This window comes from Podospora anserina, chromosome 1, assembly GCF_000226545.1.
Source record: "Podospora anserina S mat+ genomic DNA chromosome 1, supercontig 4".
NCBI classification, from domain to species: domain Eukaryota; kingdom Fungi; phylum Ascomycota; class Sordariomycetes; order Sordariales; family Podosporaceae; genus Podospora; species Podospora anserina.
Window position 1 is genome coordinate 424,404 of NW_001914853.1, and position 24,670 is coordinate 449,073.

At 51.8% G+C, this 24,670-nt stretch overlaps 10 protein-coding genes across 10 annotated transcripts, besides 1 other annotated feature; 4 read left to right on the forward strand and 6 right to left on the reverse strand.

The window, feature by feature from the left end:
• Window positions 1–72: 72 nt before the first annotated feature.
• PODANS_1_15470 (uncharacterized protein) lies at window positions 73–2,032 on the reverse strand (the record flags this gene model as incomplete). The annotated part of the gene is made up of 4 exons (XM_001906950.1): window positions 73–412; window positions 473–1,265; window positions 1,325–1,881; window positions 1,938–2,032. The coding sequence occupies 4 exons, from the start codon at window positions 2,030–2,032 to the stop codon at window positions 73–75; spliced, it is 1,785 nt and encodes a 594-aa protein (XP_001906985.1).
• Window positions 2,033–4,683: 2,651 nt separating this feature from the next.
• PODANS_1_15480 (uncharacterized protein) lies at window positions 4,684–5,299 on the reverse strand (the record flags this gene model as incomplete). Its single annotated transcript, XM_001906951.1, has 5 exons — window positions 4,684–4,834; window positions 4,897–4,987; window positions 5,045–5,074; window positions 5,147–5,173; window positions 5,251–5,299. 5 exons carry the CDS (start codon window positions 5,297–5,299, stop codon window positions 4,684–4,686), a joined length of 348 nt encoding a protein of 115 aa, XP_001906986.1.
• A 1,378-nt stretch (window positions 5,300–6,677) lies between these two features.
• Window positions 6,678–9,055, forward strand: PODANS_1_15490 (uncharacterized protein; the record flags this gene model as incomplete). The annotated part of the gene is made up of 2 exons (XM_001906952.1): window positions 6,678–7,809; window positions 7,881–9,055. The coding sequence occupies 2 exons, from the start codon at window positions 6,678–6,680 to the stop codon at window positions 9,053–9,055; spliced, it is 2,307 nt and encodes a 768-aa protein (XP_001906987.1).
• Window positions 9,056–13,373: 4,318 nt separating this feature from the next.
• On the reverse strand, window positions 13,374–14,057 carry PODANS_1_15495 (uncharacterized protein; the record flags this gene model as incomplete). The annotated part of the gene is made up of 1 exon (XM_001906953.1): window positions 13,374–14,057. One exon carries the CDS (start codon window positions 14,055–14,057, stop codon window positions 13,374–13,376), a length of 684 nt encoding a protein of 227 aa, XP_001906988.1.
• A 1,740-nt stretch (window positions 14,058–15,797) lies between these two features.
• PODANS_1_15500 (uncharacterized protein) lies at window positions 15,798–16,398 on the forward strand (the record flags this gene model as incomplete). Its single annotated transcript, XM_001906954.1, has 3 exons — window positions 15,798–15,992; window positions 16,059–16,228; window positions 16,287–16,398. 3 exons carry the CDS (start codon window positions 15,798–15,800, stop codon window positions 16,396–16,398), a joined length of 477 nt encoding a protein of 158 aa, XP_001906989.1.
• Window positions 16,399–16,776: 378 nt separating this feature from the next.
• PODANS_1_15510 (uncharacterized protein) lies at window positions 16,777–18,765 on the forward strand (the record flags this gene model as incomplete). The annotated part of the gene is made up of 1 exon (XM_001906955.1): window positions 16,777–18,765. One exon carries the CDS (start codon window positions 16,777–16,779, stop codon window positions 18,763–18,765), a length of 1,989 nt encoding a protein of 662 aa, XP_001906990.1.
• Window positions 18,766–18,941: 176 nt separating this feature from the next.
• On the reverse strand, window positions 18,942–19,268 carry PODANS_1_15520 (uncharacterized protein; the record flags this gene model as incomplete). The annotated part of the gene is made up of 1 exon (XM_001906956.1): window positions 18,942–19,268. The coding sequence occupies one exon, from the start codon at window positions 19,266–19,268 to the stop codon at window positions 18,942–18,944; it is 327 nt and encodes a 108-aa protein (XP_001906991.1).
• Window positions 19,269–20,332: 1,064 nt separating this feature from the next.
• On the forward strand, window positions 20,333–21,167 carry PODANS_1_15525 (uncharacterized protein; the record flags this gene model as incomplete). Its single annotated transcript, XM_001906957.1, has 2 exons — window positions 20,333–20,799; window positions 20,873–21,167. 2 exons carry the CDS (start codon window positions 20,333–20,335, stop codon window positions 21,165–21,167), a joined length of 762 nt encoding a protein of 253 aa, XP_001906992.1.
• A 571-nt stretch (window positions 21,168–21,738) lies between these two features.
• PODANS_1_15530 (uncharacterized protein) lies at window positions 21,739–21,984 on the reverse strand (the record flags this gene model as incomplete). Its single annotated transcript, XM_001906958.1, has 1 exon — window positions 21,739–21,984. One exon carries the CDS (start codon window positions 21,982–21,984, stop codon window positions 21,739–21,741), a length of 246 nt encoding a protein of 81 aa, XP_001906993.1.
• Window positions 21,985–22,694: 710 nt separating this feature from the next.
• Window positions 22,695–22,785, reverse strand: a tRNA (tRNA-Pro).
• Window positions 22,786–23,299: 514 nt separating this feature from the next.
• PODANS_1_15540 (uncharacterized protein) lies at window positions 23,300–24,185 on the reverse strand (the record flags this gene model as incomplete). The annotated part of the gene is made up of 2 exons (XM_001906959.1): window positions 23,300–23,797; window positions 23,859–24,185. 2 exons carry the CDS (start codon window positions 24,183–24,185, stop codon window positions 23,300–23,302), a joined length of 825 nt encoding a protein of 274 aa, XP_001906994.1.
• Window positions 24,186–24,670: the final 485 nt, after the last annotated feature.

Genomic DNA, 24,670 nt, shown 5'->3' on the forward strand with positions numbered 1-24,670 from the left:
GAAATGATCAAACAAGAAGTCAACCACCCCCCTTTTCCCCATCTTATTACATACAAACACCCCCACCCCGCCTTACGCACCACTATCAATCTGCGGCACAACATTAAACCTCGTCCACCAATCCCACGCCTTGCAATTCCGCTCCACATCCCTCGGTATCCTCAGCCAGTCCACCTTTTTCGGTTCCACCACCAAGTTCGCCAGAAAGCCACCACTCGCGTGCCAGACGATGTGGCAGTGAAACGACCAGATGCCCGGGTTCCCGTCAAACTGCATGACGAGATGGCCGTTGCCCCGGACGATGTGGACGTCCCTCCTGTGGGGGTTGGAAGGGCGGGTGATGATGCCGTCCCAGTCGCCTGGCCCTTCGTGCAGGATGTAGGGGTTGTGGCCGTGGAGGTGCATTGGGTGACTTTGGGGAGAAATGTGAGCTACGGGGGAAGGGGGGGAGAGGAGGGAAGGAAGGACTTACGGTCCGGCGGAGCGGTTCCGCACAATGATCCGAACTGACGAGTTGCTGTAGTAGTTCACCACGTTCCACTCTCTCGGAAAGGTGAAATTCCCCTCGTTTGCGACAAGCAGGACAGGTTCATTGTAGTGAGTCCTCATCGAGACGCCGTTGAACTTCCACAGCGTGACGTCGGACGCGTTCTTGAAGAGCTCGATTTCCATCGTCTGGGTGTATGTCGGTTTGGGGACGGCCATGGGGTACAGCGGTTCTGTCTTGGCCAGGTCTTCGTTTGTGCAGGAGGGGTCCTCGGGGATGTTCCACGCTTGGCTGGTGGGCGCCTTGTCTGTGTCTGCCTTGTCGTAATACACCGCTGCTACGGCGTTGGGTTGACGGTTGGGGGAGCAGTTGGTCAGGTTGGAACGCATCCAGAAAGCCGAGTCAGGTTTGCCGACATTGGCGGTCACGAGGACGTCGGTGCGTTGACCCACGCCGAGGATGACCATGTTGGTTTTGTATGGCTTGACAGGGGTGAAATCTTCTGCGATGACGGTGAAGGTGTGGCCGTCGATGGTGAAACGCTGGACGCCATCGCCACCGGTGTTGACCAGGCGGAGACGGTGGGTCTTGCCGGTTTGGAACCTGAACTTGGAGATACCAGCGTTGTTGGTGCAGGGCGTCTTGTCCCCCGGGGCAACAGTTGAGCAGTCAAAGTTCATCTTGCCATTGATCAGGTTGTTGTCTGACACCACACGAGGGCTGCCGTTGGGTTTGAGCATCTCTTCGACGATGTCATGGTATTCCTTGTGATACCAGTCTGTAAAAGAACACCACTGTTAGTGATTGTGCTGTGATATTTGACAGATGGAGGCATACCACTCAGAAGAATGGGACCAAGATCAACGTCGTACTTGGCCTGAGTAGGACCATGAATGACCATCGGTCCAACAATACCACCAGCATATTGAGCAGAGTAATGAGCATGATACCACGTCGAACCGTACAAGCTGGCAAGAAATTCGTATCGATAACTGGTTCCGGGCGGGATAGGGCATTGCGAGATACCCGGTGCTCCATCTTCCCATGGGGTTTCTGTTTGCAGGAAGCCGTGCCAGTGAATAGCCGTGCCGTCTTCGGGGTTGGTGATGTTGTTCCTCACATTGACAACAATCATGTCACCCCAGTTTGCTTCGATCAAAGGCCCAGGAAAGGCACCATTGACAAGAAGAACTTCGCGTTCATAACCATCTGGGGCGATGAGCCCACGGCTGATTGTGAAGTCGTAGTATCTCGTCACGCCCGTGTGTGGGTTTTCGACATAAGGGTTGGTCCCCGAGTCTGTGAGCTTGCCCCATGGATAGCCGTCAGGAAGAGGGTTGTTGGTAAGCATGAAAGGAATCAGTGGGAATAATAACGTCCCAAGAAGAGAGGCGCTGCAGTTGTCATGTTAGCTTAACCCCTATTGCCCGTTGATTCTCATCCTGCTCACCCATTTGTCCTCTTCTGAGGTAACGCCGGTTTGGTATTAGAAAGGGCCAGGGCAGCAAAGTTGGTAAGCCCCTTGACTATGCCAATGACACCCATGACGAGCAACTGAATGGGAGAGGGAGAATGGACAAAGAGAAGCCCGACCCGGCGACAAAAGAATGACTGGAAAGGAAGTCACACCGCTGCTGAAGACTCGAGAGAAGGTTTCCGCTGTCTGAGAGAGACACTGGGTACTTAAACTGTCTCGAGGGCGTCTGTGAGCATGGGCCACAGAAAGGCCTTGAACTGTGAGACTTGGTCGTCGTGACGCCAATGGCGTCTCCCCCTGCGCAGCCACATGTCGTGAAGTTCACACGGCAGAAGAATAGCGCAGCCATTGCCAACCCCGATCAACTCCGGTGTTGCCCTTCTGGTGGCTGCCCTGCTCTCCCGAACCCCAATCCCTGCTCTGACGGGCGTCGCTGAACCGTCGACGAGGTGTGTTGGACAACGGACCTGAAAGAGGGCAACCAAGACAATGGACCTGGACTCAGTATTGATATCCCTTCGGGTGAGGGTTACCGCCCAGTCGGTGGTCGCATGCTGTGGTCGGGGAGGAGTGCTTCGGCGATGTAGGGATGATGCCAAGCCATAAGGGGCTAGGGGGCTTGAGAGCAATGAGGGAGAGTTGAGAAAACGGGGGTCTCCGCCCCGCTGGGCTGATCGCACCGTCCGATCACCCGCATGCTGCAACGGGGGGGGGGAGGGGGACGGTGATCCCTTTGGTGGCGCGGGAAGAGCCCATGAGCTGAGTGCCAAGAGGCCTATCGCAGAGCCGCTCGCCTCTGCAAGGGCTTTGGGCAGGTCCGACCGCCAGGGCGATCATCATTGACAACCTCAGAATGTTTGTGACAGAGCTGCTGTGTCTTGGTGGACGCGACAGATGTGAACAGATTCGATGCTGAAAAGGAAGTCAGCATGATCATTCGTATCCGTTTTGGTCCACAGTCGTCCACCTTTCGAGGTCACTCGCTCGGCGAGTTACACACTCCCCAATCTCCAGGGTTCGAATGCTTCCATGATTACAACAACCACCGTCGCGTAGAATTAACTTCTGGACGAGACCTTGGCTTCAAAACTTTCCGAGCTGGTTTTTTTTGCAAGTCCGTGCCAAGTTCAGGGTTCGGAAGAATTACCCGAGGGTTCGGCACTGGTGTAGAGTAGGGCGCTGGGATGACGGCATGGATGGCTGAAGTAGTGAGGAAACAAGCAACTTCGAGATCATGTGGCGGCGAACCAAAGGGCGCTGAGTGTTGCAATGATTGCCTCGTGCGGGCAGAGTTCCTGCTGGACGGGACGCTGCAGTGCAGCGTCCTTAAAGCGGAAGGCGTACACACCAAGAACGAAATCAATACACCAAGGCCTTGGAAGCACCACTGCCGCAGAACCAAGTATATCTTCGGCATGATAAGTGTTTCAGGAACTCCTAGAGAACATGGTAAACATCCGGTGGCTTCCTGGGTGGCTTTCAGGTCGTCTTGACGTCGCCATGTCGTTGGAACCACTAGCTGAAGAGGGCTCTTCGTGATGGTGGTTGCATATCTCATTCCATTAGTCCTTGTGAAAGCTTCGGCCGAGCTGTGGCTGCTCAAAAACTAGGGCTCGGACTTGGGCGGGAGGTCGGACACGGACTGAAGGCCGCTTGTGGTGTCTCAGTCGCAACGTCCCACGGCCACCAGGATACCCTCATCTCCATCGTGCAGCCAGATGTTCGTCTATGCGTCCATAGATGAATTGTTCGTTTTCCATGCAACACGGGCAGTTGCTTGCCTTGCTGTGCGAGTAGGTTATTCAGGCTGGCGTGGAAAGATGGACAGATCGATAGAGACTCCACGCAAGGCGTTGACGACGACCATGACAGGAACCAAGCGATCCTCAAGAAAGGGGGTGCGTTCAGCTGCTGTCAACCATCGAGCTGCCTTAGTGTCTACAGGTGTCAGTTGCGTCTGCAGGCGGCGGCCTGCTTCGACGTGAAGAGACGACGGACGGCAGTTGACTGTCTGGGGGAGACGAGCCTATCGATTTTGGAGATCTTCCCTGCAGCAGCTAGCCTATGCTTCCCTCGGTAATTAACAGTCCAGGGATGCAGGTTAAAATTGTCCGACAAACCAAGATACGGCGGTGCAACACAACAGGTCTCTTCCGTTCCGGGACGAAATCGAGCTTCTGGACTTTGCCCGCCCAACACTCCAAATCGCTGTTTCACACACTTCGTATTTCCGAGAAGAGAACAAAAGACCACGCGTAGAAAAAGAACAGCACCTCGATGGTGACACCACAAAAGTGCGGTCAAGTGTAAAGTGCGAAGGGACAGGTTCTCCGGCAGCATTCCTGAACAGTCGAAGAAAGTCAAATGTGTGTAATTCTGCATCCTTGGGTCAGTCAATGCCGTCACCATCTCCTCACCTCCCAGCGCCGCTGACGAGGAGTTGGCCGAATGGTTGGTCGAGTGCAAAGAATTAATTTGGCCAGTGATAATCCGCAAAGTCTTGTGGTTCCAGAGATTTTGCTTTGATCCTGGCTAAGTTTGGTAATATTCTCAATATCAGAGTGCTTCCCAGCTGCACAGACATGGTGATGTATAGCACAATAGCCCGGGGGTGCCCACCCTCTCCAAAAGCCTTCCCATCTCGCCCCACCGAGCGATCCATATATACAATGTGTCAATGACACGGACTTGGTGTTTTGTTTCGTTGTTTCTTGTTTCTTTAGTTGTCGTTGCTGCGGCGAACGGGTTGCTGATAAGGACGGAATGCGCTGGAGGCCATGATGATTGGGCGTCTTTGCGCGCGGAGGTAGGCCTCCTGAATGATGGGCGACGAATCCGACCGAATAACACTGCCGATCGACATGAAGAATCTGGGAGGCAAAGATGTGTTAACCACGATAATTCTCCAGACAGCAGCAAGACCGCAGCCTACCCGAATGTCGCGCCGGAACCCAGCATGTACTGGCCGAGTGTTCGCATGATGCCGTTTGGCCCTGCGCCATATCTGAAGATGTTGACGGTTCCTAGACTGAATTAGACATCATCTCAAAATGCTCAGTGGCCGAAGCGGCAGCGCATACCAAAGATGAAGCCGATGATGCAGCCGACCGCTGTGCAATGCGATAGTTAGCGTTCTGAAGAGTGTTATTAAAAACAACTACTCGCCCAAGGCGGGAACTTACTGCCGCCCATCAACATTCCCATCTTGACTATTCCATCAAGTTAGCCTATAGCCCAATCCCATGTCCTTGTCGCTGCCCATCTCGGTGAGGGGTTGTTGGCATACACTTGTCGACGTTTGACTGTCCAACGCCATGCTGAGGAGGAGGGGGCATTTTGTGCTACTGGGGTGTTTAATCCGAGTCAACTGGTGGTTTCAAACGAGCTGCTGCTGTGCTAAAAGTCGAGACAGAAAACGGTCAAGGTGCAGCGCAAGCACTGGTGGTCAGATGCGATATCGACAGTTGGATGTTGCCGTGGGCAAAATGTGGGTGCACGGACGGGGATTGATGCTACTTCAGCCTTGCCGATGGAAAGCGGTCAGTTCTAGGCAAGTTGCAAAGTTACAATTATGACGGATTTCCCCGCTGATAGCTAACGTGGATAAATATTGATTAATCTGGGGGTAGCAGTGACGCTAGATGCTCCCTGCCATGTTATGTCATTGAACACATCGGAGAGCTTGATGATGGCATCTACAGATGTTTCATCATCAGGATATTGTTCTAGAAGGGTAAAGGAACGCAAATAACGTGATGGGCACAAAGCAAACGAGGAGCAGTCTTTATGTTCTCTCTCAAACTTCGAGGCGGCTTGAGGCGGGGGGAAACGGCATCAGACGCTCGGACCATTTTCAACTCTTCTGTTGTTGCAGACAGTGGCTTGTTGTTGAGATGCCCCCTTCCAAGCCAGTTCTCACGTGACATAGTAGTTCGTTCATGAGGGGCAGTCATGGTCACAAGTCCAAACTGCTATTAGCCCAAGTCAAGTCAGTTGGGATGACTGAGGGTCTGGAGAGGGAATCCAACAAGCTGTCAGCTGAAGCGTGTATAGGTATTAATAAATTAAGACGGACGGTACTGAGCAAATGCCCATCAAAGCAGTCAAAGACGACTCCAGACAGAAAAGCCAAAGGTGGCTTGAAAAACAGGGGACGCGTGCGCGCAGACCACCCTGCGGCCCGCATTCTGCTCGCTAAGCGCCTCTCGAGGGCCAACGCCCAGGCCAGGAGAGACCTTGCCTCAAATTCTCAAGGTTGTCAACCTCACCTCCTGGCGCAGTCGCATTCCGAAATCGTGCTTGCCACCCCGAACCCACTGCGAAAACCGGCATCGCTGCCAGCCTCGTTTCCCGTCTCTCTGCCCGTCTTTTGAATACGCTTTTCCACCGACTTACCGGGTGTGCGCGTCGGCTCTCGGCGCGATCCCATCTCCCGTCCCCAGACCCCCGACCGGGCCAGCACTTGCGCTTCGACGTCAGTGCTAATCTCGACAACTCCACACAACAAGGGCGGTTGCGACGACACCTCGCACCCTTTAGAGTGGGTCCGCTGCCAGAGATCAATCGCTCCTTCTTGTCGTCAACTCTGCTGAAGGCCGAAAGGGGCTTCTCATTCCAACTCGCCGGGGAGCTCGCCCGCGACAGCTCGCTGTCCTCCCCTCCCCCCCTCGTCGTTACCCGCCAACCGCCCCGACCATCGCCCACGCCGTCCCCATGACGGCTGTTGCGAGTCCCCCTAGCTTTCCAAACCTCAACCGACCGGGATGGATGAATGGAGGCCAGCTTCTTAACACGATCAATTCGGAAGATGCCAGAGGAGTGAACATGCCCATGCCTCGCAAAACTCTGCCGCGGTCAAACTCGTCGTCGTCGGTCTCGTCGACATCTTCCAACGGGTCGACATCCACCGTGACTTCCAATGCCAGTTCTCAAATGAACGGCGGTTCTGTGTCTTCCGCTGGCGACACGGGTGCGTGGCCAAACGGTGCACCACGCAAGAGGCCCCAGCAAAAGGGCCCATGGCCAAATCCCAAAACCGAAGGAACAAACGAATTTGCCAGAACATCATCGGTTCGACCACCCATGGCGAACGGGGTCAACGGTGCATCATCACTACAGCCACCACAATCGATACTAGCAACACCACAGAATCAACTGATGGCTCCCAATGGACTCCCACGAGGCCCTGATGGTGCCGCTTCAGGCCGGCAACCTGTCCTTTACTTGCTTTCTCTCAACGGCAGCTTCGAACGCAAGACCATCTCGGTTCCCTATTACCCCGACACCCTGCGTATTGGACGGCAAACAAATAACAAGACGGTCCCAACACCTGTCAACGGATTCTTTGACAGCAAAGTGCTATCCCGACAACATGCCGAGATTTGGGCCGACCCCAGCGGCAAGATTTTTATTCGGGATGTCAAGTCCTCCAACGGTACATTTGTCAACGGGAGCCGGCTGTCGCCTGAAAATAGAGAATCCGAGCCGCACGAACTGCAAACAGCTGACCACCTTGAACTTGGTATTGACATTGTTAGCGAGGATCAAAAGACCGTCGTTCATCATAAAGTCGCCGCCAAGGTCGAGCATGCCGGATTCATATCGCCGGCCAATAATGTGATGGAAATGAGCTTTGGAGACCTGGACCCTTCCAACAATCCAATGATGCAGCTCAGTGGTGTTCCATTCCGAGGCCGACCAACAAATCAGTCAGCAATGGCAGGGAGTCGCGTATCTCCGAGTAACGCTGGAGTTGCAGGAAACCTAGCTCAACAGCGTCCATACCATTGGCAGAGTATCACCACAGAACACATAATCAAGAGGCTCCAGGCATGTTTGTTCCCGAGTTTGAGGGAAAGCTAATCATCGCTAACTTTTACTTGCAGACCGAGATTCGGAATGCGAGACAGCAACAAGCTGATATTGCTAGAACAGGCCAATTCCTCAACGCTCTGCTATCCAAGGACGATGTCAAGAACTTGGACAAACCTGAAGCGCCAGAAGCCCCCAAGAGTTTTGTCAACGGAAATGTCTCTTTCCGATCCGATGGCGGGAAAACGAGGTTTTCCGACCCGCCAGCGCCTCCCCCGTCACAACCACTTCCAGAGAAACCAGATGCCGCTCGCCCTGGATCTTCCGATGTTGCGTCGCTGAAGCGAGGCCCAACAGAGAAGCCCAAACTCGCAAACATCTCACCCATTCTTCCTGATAACACCAATAGCCTCCGCATTTCGCAACTCACAGAACAGCTCAATAACGCCCAGAAGGCTCTTGACGAAACCAGCCAAAAAGCACGGGATTTGGAAGAAGAGTTGAACAGGGAGCGCGAGGCACGGTTACTGGTCGAGGGTCAGATGCAGAAGATGAACGAGGAGAGTACGCATGTGAAGGTCAATGGCTCTGCGGGCATTCCTCTTGTCAATGGTCATTCTGAACTCGACAAGGCCTTCAACCCCCCAGCGGAAACCCAAACACCAGCCGAAGTTGACCCGGTGACCGTCACCCCTGAACCAGGAAGTTACTCGCCGGTGGTCGATAAGACCGCGGCTATGGTAGCAGCATACCAGGCTCAAATCGATACGATGGCCCAGGAAATGGCCAAAATGAAGGAGCACATGGAGAGCTACCGCGCTCGGGCTGAGAAGGCCGAGGCTGATAGAGACGCTGGCAGCAAAACATTGGCAGAACTGGTCCTCCAGATTCGCCAACGCGACGAGGAGGATAAGAAGCGGGCAGCGGAGAAGCAGTCACGGTCACGGTCTAGGGAGGCCAGACGACGTGGCCGGAGCCAAAGCCCAAGGGCCGAGGAAAAGCTGGAGCACACTACCAACGGTAGCGCGACCAAACCCCACGCGCAGATCGACGGTGCGGCATCCGAAGCGGACGACGCTGAGGATATCTCGCCTGTATCGAGATCAGTCACAGTGAAGCCCAACTCGGTGGGCGCGTTGGCGGTGCAGGGTGATGGGCAGCGTCCTCTGGCGATAATACAAATACTACCGTACGCGACCGCGTTTGGGGTTGTGCTCTTTGGCATGGGGCTTATGGGGTACATCAACGATTGGCAGCTGCAACCGCACCCAAACCGGTAGATCAGGTTTGGGAGATGGCGGCGGCGCTGAGTCACACGACAAACAGTTTACAAACCAACTTGACGACCACCACCCAAGGACAACCAAAAAAGACATGATGATTATGAGCAAGAAAAGACAAATTTACAACCACAAGAACAACTTTTAATCGCCTCTCGCCCACCACGCCCTACGTACCTATTTTCTGAGCTTTTTTTGGGGGGAAGATGACGACGGAACGGAACTGGACTTCTTGAACCTTGGGTTTTCCTTTGTCACACAACAACATTTTTTGGAACGTATAAACTGGTACTCTTCGGCTTTTTTATGTTTTTTTTTTTAACGTAGCGTTTACACCGACACAAACACGCACTCTCAACAGCGGGTTCGCAGCCAATCAACTTCTCTTTTTTCTCTCTGTTATAACTGCTTTTTTCTTGTTCTCCAATGAAAATCATTTTTATTCTGTACATGTAACAACCTTTGAATTCTAGGCGTCTCGATTTTCTCGGCTTGTTGCAAATCTATGTTTGGTGCTTCTCTTGGGGTGTTGTTGAATGTTGGGGATGGGTTGGGATTGTACGGAGGGATGTATGAGGGAGTTGGTTGCTTGTTGGGCACTTGAAATTTGGAGCTTTTTACTTGTTGAGCTTGTGTGGTTTGTATTTGGATGTGTAGCGGGGGAAAGGGATAATGAAGGGTTATACTAGGACATGATGATTGGTTTGGGTTGGGTAGGGGTCTTTAACAAGAAAGGAATGGAATGGATGGTGTTATTCTCTGGAAGCTGTGTGTGATGCGTGTAAACGTACGGTTTGCGTATGGTATGTGATTATGAGTATGTGTAACTTACCTACCTTGCTGCTGGCGCTTGGCTGAGGGGGCAGTAGGATAAGGGGAATGGGAGCGATGAATCATCTTTGAAAGGTTGTGTCTGTCTGTCTTGATGTTTTGGTGATAAGTGACCATGTCAAGCGGCCTTGCCTCTGAGGGAATGGGACGGGGGCAACTCACCATAACTGCAATTACTCGTAACTATCCATCCGTAGGCGAATCGCTATAAACTGCAAACTTTTCTAAGGCGGCGGGAAAACATCTTTGTTGTTGTGCAAATTGAAACAACAGCCATCAAACCCCCTCAAACGGGGTGTCAGATTTTTTTAAGTAAACGAGATTAACCATAGCACGCTGTGGCAATGATCCAACAAATCCTGTTGCAAGCTGAGCTTACTTGGACCCCCCAACTGGCCAATCTTGGGGTGTGTGTGCGTGGCGTGTCGGTCAAGGTTGCTGTGCAGTTTGAGAGTTTCGGCAAAGGCTCGGACCACTTGACCATGAGAAACGTGGGGGACTTGGCGCGCTGGTTAATAAGTTTTTTGTTTTGGGTTAGATATGGCCGTTGTATTTAGCTTTAGACCTCATTGACCATGAGGCTGAGTTTATAGGTATGTTGGGTTGTTTTTTGGGAAAGGCTACCAATCTACGTATCTTGGCCGCAGACACACGAGTTTACGCGCATAATCTCGGTGCATATCGCAAGATGCCAACTTGTGTAGTAGCTCTTTCAAAGACATTCATTCTGAAGTAAGTAGATTGGCGAATGGTTTCGTCAGATATTCATTGTGGTATATCAACCGCGTAATAGTCTCACAACATCTCCGTTGTGCTTTTTTTCTCTCTTAATTTATTGTACACAGCTTGTTGAAGATGAGTGGTAAATCATCGCAGTTTCTGAGAAATATCAAGGCCAAGGAAACTGGTTTTGCGGCATATGTGGGGGACGGCTGCCCTTTAGATTTGATGATGGGGTTCAGGTTTGGTGGCTCTGATATGTTGGCTTGTAAATATGCTTGTGCCCATTCACAACCCAAAAAGAAACGGCTGGGGAAAAAAAAGAAGGCATGTGTGATCTCGCGGTCGGCTCAGAGGAGATGGTACTTACATATCCCCGTCACCGATCTCATCCACGTGTTGTCGTCACGCTCTAGCCCCGGCTGAGGAGCAGGGTGGGCAATAAGCCAAGTAATTACTTACTTGACATGCAAGCCAAGTCAGACCCTAAGCTTGACTTAACTTGGCTTATTGCCTACCCTGCCGAGGAGGTGAAACTTTTCTTTGCTACCAGAGCATGGTGTCGCCTGTCGAGGTCATTTCGGTACTGTAATATATGTACTTGAAGAAAGCAAATTTGGTGCCGTTGGGGTGTGGTGTGGCAGTATCGTGAATCGTAGTATATACAAGGTGTGACAAGGGCTGGGTATTAGGGTTTGGAATAGTAGTTCAATTCAGCTAATAATCTATAATAGCCTCGAAGTCCTTAGTAAAAAACAAAAAAGAAGATCTAGGAATATAAATAGGTCCGAAGGATATATAGATATTTATTACTAAATAATCCGTACCCTATAACTTTAACGATTATTTAAACCTTTAATAACCACGAGGTATTTAATTACCTAATTTACTTCTAACTACTAACTCTCGACGTATAGGTAGATAGTAGTTGGGCCGTAGTGTGGCCGGTTGGCCAGTTAACGTGTAACACAAGGAGTGTCGTCGTACCGCGTCGAGTTGGTCGTATTCCAAACGTCTGTAACACCTAAACACCAGTACCGAACTCCTAAACGCCTAGGCGGCTATGGCCCCTAAATTCCTGTAACTCCCAAACACCTGAAACGCCGAGTACCGAAACCGATAGGTGTCTTGTCTTCGGGTGGAAAGGTCCTCCGAAGCCAAGCGGAGTGTGACTGCTGAGTGGCCGAAACCTAGATAGCAAGCCATGTTAGTTCACATGCTGGTTGTGCAAGACTTTGAGATTGTCTGAGCAGACCGCTTGACCATGAGGCCTTATTTGTTGGTGGAGTACTCGGCCAGATTTGGACTGATAACCTGCCGTTCTTGGAGAGCCACAGAATGTGATAAGTGCGAGTTGGTTTAGGCCATATTTTTGAAGACTGAACACAATCGTATTGCGTCGTGTAGAATTGGCAAGTGAATGTAAAAGGCGATCTTTTCTCGGCTATGGACTTGGTGAAATGATGTTGGAGGAGTGACGCGGTCGATGCGTGATACTCGAACCTCCTGCCAAAACAGAAAACCTTGGTGTTGAGAGCATGGGTGAGGCAGCAGAGCGCACGATAGCTCTGCCCTAGAAAATCCATACCATTGTTTCTATCTCCAATGATTCCTGTATCACACATGTTTTTTTCTGGTACCTGCAGAGTGCAGAGGATGGATAACGTCAAAAGTCGGAGCATGTGCTCCGTGTTGGAAGTCAACGATCGGAAAGCCTCCAATCGAAAAATTATAATCATGAATTTTCGACCATCCATCTGGTGCAACGCTCTCAAAACAATCAGTCGTTGTTGTTCAAACATAGAATGGACGTGATATCGTGTGGCTTGATGATGTTGAATGGCTGCTGATCTTGGCTCAAGGCCCAGCTGGTGTGATGAGTAGTACCCAGGTAAGTTAGCTTTTTGGTACTTATCACAAAACTGAAAATCTGCTGGGGATGAGGGATGGTTTGGTACCGAATCCGCCTTGGAAAGCAAGCTCGTGGATGGCGTAACCGAAAAAAAAAAAAAAAAAAAAGAAGGACCGCCTTGGGACTCTGGGTGATTGGTGGCCAGGTTCAGAGAAGGGCGGGCGGTTTATGGTGCGAAAGTGCTGGACAGAGTTTAGTATGGGGTGTGGTGGGAGAAGCTGAAGTTGTAATATTCATTGTTGACATCCGAGCCTAAGTACCTGTAGTGTCAAATTGTTAATGATAGGTAAATTGGATCGTTCTTCTTCCCATCGTGCCTTCCTCTTTCATACCGGGGTCAGGCATCCATCCATATCTATCACCCTCAGAAGGCACGGCTCAGCAAACTGTTGCCCACCATGTCACCCACCTTCTTCAATTCTCACTCAGAATGTATTTCTCACTTTGACCTTCACTCTTACCTCTCTCTGACCACTCAACTCATCATATCTCACCTCTCAGCCCTCACTCCTTACGCAAGACACTTACTTCTCAAGCTCATATTTCCTCAATCTTCACTCACTCGCAAGACTCGCAACTTACACGCACATTGTTTCACAACCAATCCGAAAATGGGCATTGTACTACTAGATCAACAACATCGTTTATTCCCAAAAAAAAAGGTGTTCGAACGTAAACACTTTTGAAACGCACTTGAAGGGTTTTTTTTTGTATTTTTAAGATTTTACGAGCTTTTTTTGTGATTTTCGCTTTTTCTCTACAAAACACCAGTTGACACACACAATCCGACAGATATCACCCCTTCAAACAAACAGGCACTGTATGTTGTTCTACACCAAAGTTCCTGTTTCCGACTCAGTCAAGATTGATCTTGAACCTACCCTGTTGCTCATACCGCCTCTCGCACTCCCCGCACTTCACATGCACGCGGCAATGGGAGCACTTGTGCTCGTGCCCGGAGTTGTAGCACTCGCAACCGCAGCACGTCCACACCCCTTTGTACTGCCCCGCACCTTTGTTTTTCGTGTGTCTCTCGCCGAAGTTGTCCAGCCAGGCCTGGCCGGTGACAAAGTTTTCGAGTCGAATCTCGCTGTCGAGCCACTCCTTTTCCTGCTCGGTGTAAGCGCGGGCATGAGAGGTTTCGTGGTCGATTCTGGCTTGTTCGAAACGAGCATTGTACCAGTTGCGGCGGGCGTGGAGCTCGGCGAGCGAAGGCCCAACAATTTTTATGGTGGTTTTACGCGGGGACGTGAAGGTGTCGGCCGTGGTGTCCCAGGACTGTGTTGAGTTAGTACTCGGAAGGTTTTGTCGGCGTGGTGGAAGGATTCGCTCATTACCTGCTGCCAAAACTGTCCGTTTGGAAAAGCCAAGAGCAAGGAGGCTGCCGCCCTGATGGGAGTCAGGGGTAATGGTGGACTCGGAGGGAGAATTGTTGGCGTTGGACGCTGGGAGGCCGTGGTGAATGACGGTAGAGCAAGAGCCCCCGTGGGAGGGGTCTGACTCCTCGTCAGACAGCCACAAAGAGTTGTTGGAAGCCATGTTTAAGTCTGGCAAGATGGTGGAAGGGCGAGTTGTTAGTAGTGGTCGAAGAGTGCGGAAAAGAGTTTGAGGTACTGGGTCGAGGCGGAACTCGAAGATGTAGTCAGTTTGCTCAGCTTTCACACTCGATGTCTATCAAAATGGCAGTGGGGAAATTCTTCATCTGACCGAAGGCGCCTTCCACTCTGCTTAAATACCTCCATTGGGGATGGGAGTTGCGTTACAAAACGAGTGTTGATATCTGAACATTGGTGTTGTTCTGTGCGCTCAGGAGCTGTTCTTCTGCGAACAATGGACAAAGACCGACAATGTTGTTGTCACTGAAGCAGCTGTCATGTAAGCGTCCTGGATACCAACTCTTTTTTCAAACCATGCATTGTTTCCAAAAGTTAGAAATCATCACTCCAATCTTAACACTCACTTGCTGGGTCCCCTTGCCTAGGTGCAACTCATCGTGTGCACTCAAGAATGGAAACCCAGCCTTCAAACTAGCATCATGTTTTAGATATGGGAATTTGCTTTTGGAAATCAGATAGCCAATGTCTAAAAGATATATCCTGTCTTGATGCCACCTTGAGTCGATGCAACCGTCTTATGATGGATTTCGAGTGTAAGAATCAACTAAAATTGCGGTCAACGGTATAACGAGCAGTAGGAGACCAGTTCGGGTTTATTAAGTAATATATACACTAGGTTTCTGGTGCGTATAGCTAGCTATTCTTTCCTCCACGAAGGGAATGTTGTCTTGACATAGTCCCTGAACCCCTGAATCCTCAAGTACCACCGGGCTGGATAAACGCTGCAATCTTTCAGATTCATATCATAATGATACTGATAGACGAAGTCACAGTAAACAATGAACCAGAAACGAGGAAACCGGTGAGGAAGCTGGGCCAATGTCGGCTAAAATACAAGTGATGGCTGCTGCCCAATGGTCCCGGCACCGGGCAAACCACCCCAAATCAAACACGGGCATGTTTAACCAAGCCAAGCCAAACAGGCAACACACATCAAACGCTTTCCATCGTGCTTACTTAACCGACGTGCATATTAGTCAGGGTAGTAAGCCGGCTATAACAGTGGTCTATTGAGCCTCATCATGCAGGTCCTTACTGAGCGTAGGGGGTGGATAGTCCTGATCAAAATGGGGCCCGCTCTTGGCCGTTCGATAAGGGGATAGTGGAGATGAGGTCCTGGTATGAGTGCTGTGTAGAGAAACGAGAATCAATCATTGCTCTACCATTATAAGAGCAATCGGGGCACGGTGGAAACAGAAGACGCCTTCAATTCAATAAAGACTCCTGCCTTTTCCATCCGATACATTATAGGAATGCTCGTTCATTAAGAGAGAGCGAGAACCAAAGTCGAGACTGTTCTGGTGGCCTCGTCTGTTCAACAAGGAAGGTGATTCTTGTGGGTGGATGTCACTGTAAGCTGACGAGGAATGTTGAGTAATACTCCAGGACTGAAACTCCACTACACAACTGCGGTGAAGTAAGTGAAGTAAGACTTGGTTGTAACATTCCAAGACCTCCAAGACTGATACTCCACTCGAGGCTAAGTTATTCAACCCTTGGTAGCATCATCTGCTGTGGGTATCGAAATGGCCGCCGTCGAAGTCTTCGATATCTATAAGTACCTGCCTCTGGTCAGCATGTTGGGAAGATTAGAAGCATCATCCGCATCTCGACGCCAAACATTTTATCCATTTCTCCCTCCATCACAGCACACCCCATCAAAATGGTTGCCCTCTCCCTCATCACTCTCGCCACGCTCCTGGGCTCTGCCCTGGCGAACCCTGTGCCGGTCCCATCTTTTGATGTTGAGATCCCGGCCGCCAATGCTTCCGAGGTGGACAAGCGCCAGGCTGCAGAGGGAGTCTACCTTTTGAATTGCGGCCCTCCCTCCAACCCGAATACATACCACCCTGTTGTTGTGAGTCTACTCCCGCCCCTGAACAATCGCGGCATCACAGAAAAGCTGACCAAGCCCTTTACCCAGTACTGCCCCGACATCTCCAACTGTGGCCGCATCCCCTCCAACAACAACCTCTGCTACGGCCCCACCAAGTGGGAGACTTCCACTGGCTCTTGCAGATTCCCGACCGGCGTCACTTTCACCTGGAATATTGTGGCCAACGCCCAGGAGTTCCCCTACTTTGCCGTGGTTGGGTACGTAGTTTCTTTCCCAGAAAAGACTGCCAAACAGTTACTAATCCCTTGTTTCTAGGAGTGGGAACAATGGACGCCCGCGCCCTTTCACCATCCGCAAAGATAACCAGGGTGTTTTGTACAGGGATGGTCAGGGATACAACTGCAGAGCCATTTATGTTGCTGTGTAGGTTGTAGGAACTGTTTGTGGGCAGTAGGTAGATGCTTTGCTGGTTGTTGGTGAGGACTTCGTTCATTTCTACTGGTTCCCACCAAAGTCAATATCAAAGCAAATACGTAGTTCAAATCGTGTGCTGTGCATCATGAAAGATCCAAGACACCTTTCTCACCCAAGCCTGCCAAGACACAGACCCCTGTCGCTCAGTCATCACTTTCTCTCCGCACCCTCGGCGCTCGAGTTTTATCTGATCATCTGATAAGATCATTGCTGAGCGAGCAGGCAACACCCCTCATTTCGCTCATCAACATCATTCATTATTACCGTTCCACTACATCCGGATCCTTATTCTTATCATCGATCCATCTCTCCCCCCCTGTGGAAGGGAACGATGAGCCGCGCACAGCTCTGCGCACTCCCAGCGCAGCGGTTGTTGCCCGGTTTCATCCGCGCCATCGACTGCCAGGACGCGCTGGACGCCCTCGATGAAGGAACGGGCACCGGTGACCCTTTGGCAGGCCTGACACCAGAGCAACTGGAGTACATTCGACAGCTTATCATCGCCATCTATGAGGGGAGAGCGGTAGCTGCGAGTTATAATGTCTTTATTGTTTGTATAATCGCGGTGCTTGCAGTGTTGCACTGGCGGGAGCAGAAGCGAGACAAGCAAAAGTGGACGGCTATTCAGCAAGTTTCATCAGGAAGAACAGCAGCCGAAAACAGCCAGATTGATGGATCAGGGACTTCCACGCCTTCGTCATCATCCTCGACCACCATTTTTCCTCAGACAACCCACATTAAAAGCCCCGAAGACGAAGTAGACGTTGACCTCGAACGCCTTCCCCTATTAGCCAGTTCACAGCCAGCAAAGCACTTCCAACCCAACCGTGTCACCAACAGACTCAGATCATGGCTTCTCTACCAACCCCCACAAATTCCCATCATCAACCGTGTCCTCCCCTCCATCGGCACCACCCTCTTCATTCTCTCCTGGCTTGCCCTTAACATCTTCATTCAGTTCTACCGCCTCCCGATGAAATGGTCCTTCTTCTTCATTTTCGCCGACAAAGCTGGCTTCCTCTTCATCGTCAACCTCCCCTTACTCTACCTCCTGTCAGCCAAGAACCAACCTTTACGTCGGTTGACAGGCTACAGCTATGAAGCTCTCAACATCTTCCACCGCAGAGTGGGAGAATGGATGTGCTTCGTTGCCGTTGTCCACTTCATCAGCATGCTTCTATACCAGTTCGTTATCGCAGAAGACTGGCTTTTGGCCTCGCAGTCACCAAAGGCGTACTTCACCCACCCGCTCATCTTGTTCGGCATCGGCACTTTTGTCAGCTACGAACTGTTATTCTTCACCAGTTTGGGAAGCTTCAGACAGAGATGGTATGAGCTCTTCCTCGCTTCCCATGTCATTCTCCAGGTCGCAGCACTCGGGTTTCTCTGGGGACACTTTTACACCAGTCGACCCTACGTAATCATCGCTTTGGCTATTTTCCTCCTCGATAGGCTTGTGTGGAGGATGAGCATCAAGCGGGTCGCCATGGAAATGGATCTGACGGTGCTAGATGGGGAGACATACTTGGTGTCAGGTGATTGGGATGTTCTCCCTGGGGCAAATGGTGTTTTGGCAGGTTGGGAGCCGACGGATCATGTCTTCTTGACGGTGCCAGCTTTGGGTCGGAGTCATGCGTTGCAGGCGCATCCTTTCACAATCGCCTCAGCCGCGCCTGGCAAGGGAGTGCAACGAGAAGAAGGGGGGAGACATGCCTGGTTCAGTCTCTTGATCAGAGCCCAGTTCGGGAACTTTCCCGGCGGGTTCACGAGGCAGTTGCTCGAGCACGCCAAGACGCACAAAAGGGTAGAGGTCCAGCTGGATGGGCCCTACGGCTCGCCGCATGCGTTGAGTATGCTGAGAGCGTCCAACAATGTGATACTGGTGGCAGGAGGTAGCGGGATCGCAGTGACGTTCCCGCTTGTATGGGCGCTCCTTCACGAAGCAGCATCTCAGACAGACTCCGAGGAAGATGAAGATAAGCAAGTGCCGCCCTCGAGTAAACAGAAGAAGGCAAGAGGGAGAAAAGTCCACATGCTCTGGGTTACGCACTCGCACTGGCACCAGAAATGGATTCCGAAGGAGCAGCTCGACGACCTCGTCGCGCTGGGTTTGGATTTGGTCGTGCCTCCCCCAACCATGGACGCAGGCAGACCGGAAGTGCATGGGATTGTGGGTCAATGGATCCAGGAGGCCGAAGGCGATTCGAGCGTGCTCGTGTCTGGTCCCGATGGCTTGAACAGAGTTGTGAGAAACGTTGCGGCCGGGGCTGTCAGACAAGGGAAGAATGTCCGGATAGCAGTGGAGAAGTTTGGGTGGTGATATTTTGGCATGTGATGGGGCATCCACGGCGTTTTCGCTTTCATTTTTTGGATACTTACAGTTTCGAGACGCACATTTGGACAAGAGAGAGCATACAAAGTTGAAGAGCATTGCTTTATTGTTGGCGATAGAAGCGAGGAGTTCACAGGCTCACGACCTTTATTACAGACAAACCCTTACGAAGATCCCCCAGACGTCTTCCACTCCCCCGTATCCTTCACGCCCTGTGAAACATCCTGCACGCCCTTCTCAATACCGCCCGTGATGTTCTTGAGCCCATCGCCAATGGGCCGGCCAGTCTCTCCTGTGACAGAGTTGACAGTGTCGCCTAATCCGCGACCTGCCGAGCCGACGACGCCACCTGCTGTGTTGGCGATTCCGCCGAGGGTGTTGCCGAGCGTAGAAGTGACTGTCTTGCCGGCGCCGGAGATGCCACCTGTGATACCGCCGGCGGTCTGGTCGGCGGTCTTTTGGGTCTGGTCGGTGTTGAGGAGGTTGGACATGGTGGCGTTTTTTTTGTGGTGTGGCTTTGGTTAAACTTTGGGTTTTGGGGTTTCTTGAACTGGCTGTGATGTTCTTGCCTGGTTTGAGTGAATTGCGATTTTTACAAGATGTTTGTGGGTGTTTGATGCGGTTGAGGGTGAGCTTGCCACGAGCGACGTTAGACTGACGTCATTCACGTCATTTTGTGTTCATCCCACCGAGGATGGGGAGTGACTTCATTTTGGGCCCATTGGGGTGTCAATATGAGCAGGAGTGAAGAACGCAAAAGGGTTGAACGCGGTTGACCCTCGAGCGAGCCTCTTGATAGCCGGTGTATTTGCATATACCAGGGTGAGATTCACCACCAGCTTCCTCGAGTAGTACCTATTCAGACCAAGGTGAGGTCAGCTCAGGGGGTGAAGACCAGATCTCGAGGGTCCCTGTCGCACTTCTTTACAGTTCACCCTAGAGTACAAAGACCCTTTGGTACTCCCCACCGTGACCGCAGTTCCGGATATCAAAGCGAGCCCAGTCTTGCATCGCTGCAAGCCATGTACCAGTCATCCGAGATCTCACCACCAAGGTCCGCAACCAGATAGCCTCACTTATACAAGATGTAAATAGGCATTTATCTTCACTAAAATATCATGCCTTAGACCAAGCAGAAGTGGTTGATGAATACCAGCCCAGCTTAGCTTTTCGATGTTTAGAATCCTCCATCTCAACACCAAAGCCAACCCCTGTCTCTCCCAACCCAATTCCCCAGAGATGTTTCTTCAATTACATCTCCAGACTCGACAACAATGATACTAAAACAGACCTCCCTTCTCCCGTCGGTCCCCCAGACCGCTTCCCACTCCAAACCCGTCTCCCTTCCAGCCCCCCCCTTGGGCTCTCTCGTCTTGGGGCCCTCCTGTCGCTGCCTAGCTTGTCAGCCTACACACTCTTTACAAAACATCACCGATTCAGGTCACTCTCTTTACCACCCGTCTCGACCCCAATGGCCACCATTAAAATCCCTTGTTTTTAATTTTCTTCATTCGACTAATTACCCCTCACTCATTCAATCCGGTCGTCCCCCAAAATGGTCCCCCTATCATTTGCCCTTCGAGCAGCTCTGCTCACCCTCTCCACCATCGCCCTTCCCACCCTCTCCCTCCCAGCCCCCATTGCCCAACGAGACGTAGCCCTCCATCGCTCCTCCCTAGACAGCACCTGGGACGACACCGACAGCTGGGAACCCCACGCAGGATGGTTCTCCTACAACGAAGACGAAGACGATGACGACGATGAAGGGAACGAGTGGTGGGAAGTAAACAGCTGGGAGGAGGAGGAGGAGGACGACGACGACAGCTACGATTACAGCTGCGAGTATGATGATGAAGACTACGACTGCGAAGAATACCCCGACTACGACGAGGACTGGGACGAAGACGAAAACGACGAGGGGTGTGAATGGGACGAGAACGACGAAAGCGACTGGGAAAGTGACGACGATAACGACGACGATCCCACCTGGGAGGATTACTCCCTCACTAATCTAGTAATCCAGTGCGTTCCCCCGTGTTCCCGCCACCCCCCCCCCCCCCTACCCATCCATGTTTGACATAATTGTCTCCCCCAGCTCCCCCCATCAAACCCTCCACTCCGGAATCGGCACAGTCTACACCCAAGACGGCCGCGTCGGCTCTGCGGCACCTCCCACGACGACTCCGCCTTCGTCGTCGCCCTCGGAAACGACTGGATGCACCACCGGTACCAGGCCTCCGAGTGCGGCCGCCAGATCCAGGTCACCAACAAGGGGTCGCGTCACCACGTCGGCGGCGAGGGTAACACCATCACCGTCACCGTCCAGGACACCTGCGCCAGCTGCGACGCCGGCCACGTCGACTTTAGCCATGCCGCGTGGGACGCGCTGACAGACGGAAGCCCGCCCGGGCAGGTTGATCTTGAGTGGTGAGTAATTTTGCTCTCGGTGATGGAATGAGGCATGCTGACAGGAATTTAGGACTTGGCTGTAAGAGTAAATGTAGAACATAAAAAAGAGGAGGACTGTGCTTACTGTTATGGATTTTGTATAAACGCATATGAGCCTGAACATAGAGTAGATTCTGTGCTTGCCGCTGTTATTTGTTCCAAGGACGTTAAAAAGCACTGCATTTACATTCCTGTCGACCATCAAAATCACCAAAAGAAAAGGCAAGCGCTTCTATTCCATTTGATGCCTGTCGTCTATCAATGACCATAACCTCCCCCTCTTTGTCCATGTGTATAACCCAGTGCCCTTCACCAACGATGTAACCATGAAAAAAAACATCCTCTTCCCCAACGCCAATAACTCCTAAAAGAAAATGCAAGCGTCAACCATCCCGTCAAAGACTTGTCAAAAAAAAAGGGTATCTCGCTCTATCCACCCATCAATATCCTCCGCTGTATGCCACTGGCCCCCAATCGAATCTACCACAGTGAGTCAAAAGAATAAAAAAGACATCACTGCCAATCCAAACTCCCCGCCTGCCACCCCATCTTCTCATTCCTCCTCGAGGCCGTCTCCCTGCTCTCCTCCTTAGCCATGCTGGCCTTGATAATCATGCACTGCTGGCACCGCTGCGCCTTGTTCGACTTGCCCGTCCGCCCGACGTCCACCGCGCCGCAGTACTTGTGTGTGATCTCGTCGTCCCAGTTCTGCGGCTTTTGCCCCGCCACCTTGGCCTTGGAGTCGTAGGATTTGCCCATTTTGTTCTGTTTCGATCCCGCGGAAAGAGGGAGGGAAGGGGTTCTTTGTTGAGATAGGGGTTGCTATGGTGGTGGCCCCAGTAAGGAAGGCGGGTTTGGGGCTCGCTGGGCTGTTGGGGAAAGGATGATATTCGAGGAAGTCGCAGGTAGAACGATGACGATGTTTTCTTCCAGTCCACCGAGGTATGTAAATAGTCTGTGTGAGATCGTGTAGGTGTTGCTGTGAAAGCGTGGTGTTGTCGAGGAAAGGTTGTCAAAAGAAGGTCTGAATACACAGGTGACGGCTGATAAATATAGAACCAGAAAGAGCAAAAAAATCCTTCCTTTTTTGTGCGCCCGCTCGGTGTGTGCGCCTGCCAATCTGCCCAAAAGAGCCGAGTTGTGTCTGTGTGGTTGCTCCCGGTGTGGTGTGACAAAGGCGAGCACCTGCCACGTTTATGACGTCATGCTGCTCCAAGGAAGGCACTTTCAGGGTCCGGGCCAAGCAATTCGGGGTTAGGGGTAGAGGTGACTCGATTCGCCACTGCCTGTTTCTCGGTGTCGCCGTTCGGCATGTCATGAGGCTTCAGTCCACCTGACCCTTTGAGTGTGGGATGGCAGCAGGTAACAGAAATGGTTTGACATGAACAATGGCCAAAACACGACTGTAGTAGACAGTCTACTAAGCAGACTGTAGAAGACTAAAAAATATGCAAAAGTGAAGGTGAATTGGGGCCACCCGGGGATTGAACCCGGGACCTCTCGCAAGCAATGCTTTAGGGTGTACCCTAAGCGAGAATCATACCACTAGACCAGCGGCCCTTTCTAATGCGATGACGCTTATCCCCAGAAACTCGTGTTATGTGGCTAGAAAGAGTTTGCAACCTGTGTAACCATCTATTGGAATGCCGTGTTAGGGGAGTACTCTGAGGGATATGGAGGAAGCATGATGAAGATATAGTAGCGTCGTTTGATGAAATTCTGGCATTTGAAGAAAATGTACCTAGCATGTTAATGCAACGGTGGTTCTCCGAGAAGTAAGTCAAGATGGTTCAAGATAACAACGCGAAAAGTCAGGCTTCTGTTCACCTTCATTTTACAACGTGCACCAAGAGATTGACAACCATCACATAGCAAACTTGAACGTTGAAATGTCATCAGCCAAGTCGTATCCATTGAGAAATATTCACAAAACCCAAACTACCACTCCCAACCTCACCCCCAACTCCCATACCGATTGAAATTCACCAAAAAGCTTCTTCCTATCAACCTCCCCATTCCCTCCCCAAATTCTTGTACACTGGTAGTCCACAGAACCACCTACCCTTCAAACCCCTTAGGCACGACCACTAAGACGCTGAAGGGCGTCAAGCAAAGCCCGGCAAGTAGTCCCGGCACCGCAGGCGCCACCGGCAGCTCCAGTTCCAGCACCAGCCTCAGCTCCAACGCCCGCACCAGCACCGCCAGCAGCAGCGTTACCAGGAACAAAGATGCCCCACTCGCCAACCAAGCTATCAACAGTAAGAGTAAGCTCATTCTCCTCGAGCTCAAACTCCAACTCGCCGACACCAGCACCAATGACGAATCCATTGGCCTCGGGGCAGAAGCGACCAATCTGACCAGCGCTGATATCAAGCGTGTTGTCAGCAGTAAGAATGTAATCAATCTTCTGCAGCGTCAGCCCATCAGTGCCGCCACCAGCGATGGCGACCTTGTACGAGACTGGCTCGAGGGCCTTGAAGCCGGGGGGAGGCGCGGCAGGGGACTTGTTCTCGGTTACGATCATGGATCTGCCTTCTTGATTTTGGAATTCGACCTCGAAGACGCCGTTGGTCTGGGAGTTGTTAGTTTTGGTCCTGATAGGGTCGTCATTCGGGGGAAAGGGGGATGCTTACGCCAGCAGGGAAGAGAGTATCGGTTTTGATGTTGCCACCGCCTAGTTCGACCGCCTCGCCGAACTGGGCCTCTTGCTCAACCTCGTTCTCTTCGCCTTCCTCATCGCCTTCACCACCGCCGGCGGCGGGAGGTGGGGTAGCAGGGACAGCTGTGGCTGTTGGGGCGGCGGTGGCAGAGGCGATGGCGGAGGAAGAGACACGGGAAGCATTTCTTCCACGACGGTCAGCCGCGGAAACACCACCGTGGTTTCCACCGTTGTGAGGGGCCGGGAGGGCAGAGGCGGAGAGGGCCAGGATGGCGGAGAAGAGAGCGCAGGACAGCTTCATCTTGGAGGCTTTGTTGGGTGTGTGTTGTCTTGTTGTTTATGGAAAAGAAAGAAGACGTCAAGGAATGTGATCGTAGTTGCGAAGCTCGTAAGTTTTAATGAATGAATGGACCAGCCAACCAAGAAATGAAGTTGTGAGGAAAAAGAGGGAAGAAAGAAGGTCGGGTTGGGGAATGGAACAACTGCTGGTGAGGCTGATGATGAAAGGAATGTCCAAATGAAAGCCCGGTATCATGGTGGCCATATAGGCGTACTTATATTGATCCTCCCTCATGACCGAACAAGTTCCTATCGGGAAAATCTCATTAAGAGCTAAGCTGATCGAAACATCGCCAAGGGATTGACCAGATGACTTCACTGGGGAGTGGTGGTTTGGCCTGCTGTCAACTGGGTTGTAGGGGCCAGTCGTGCAAGTTCAACCGAAGAAAGGGGCGGCCGCACTGCCCGGAGGCCCGCGAATGCGGAAAGATGCCTGTTGGGAAAAGG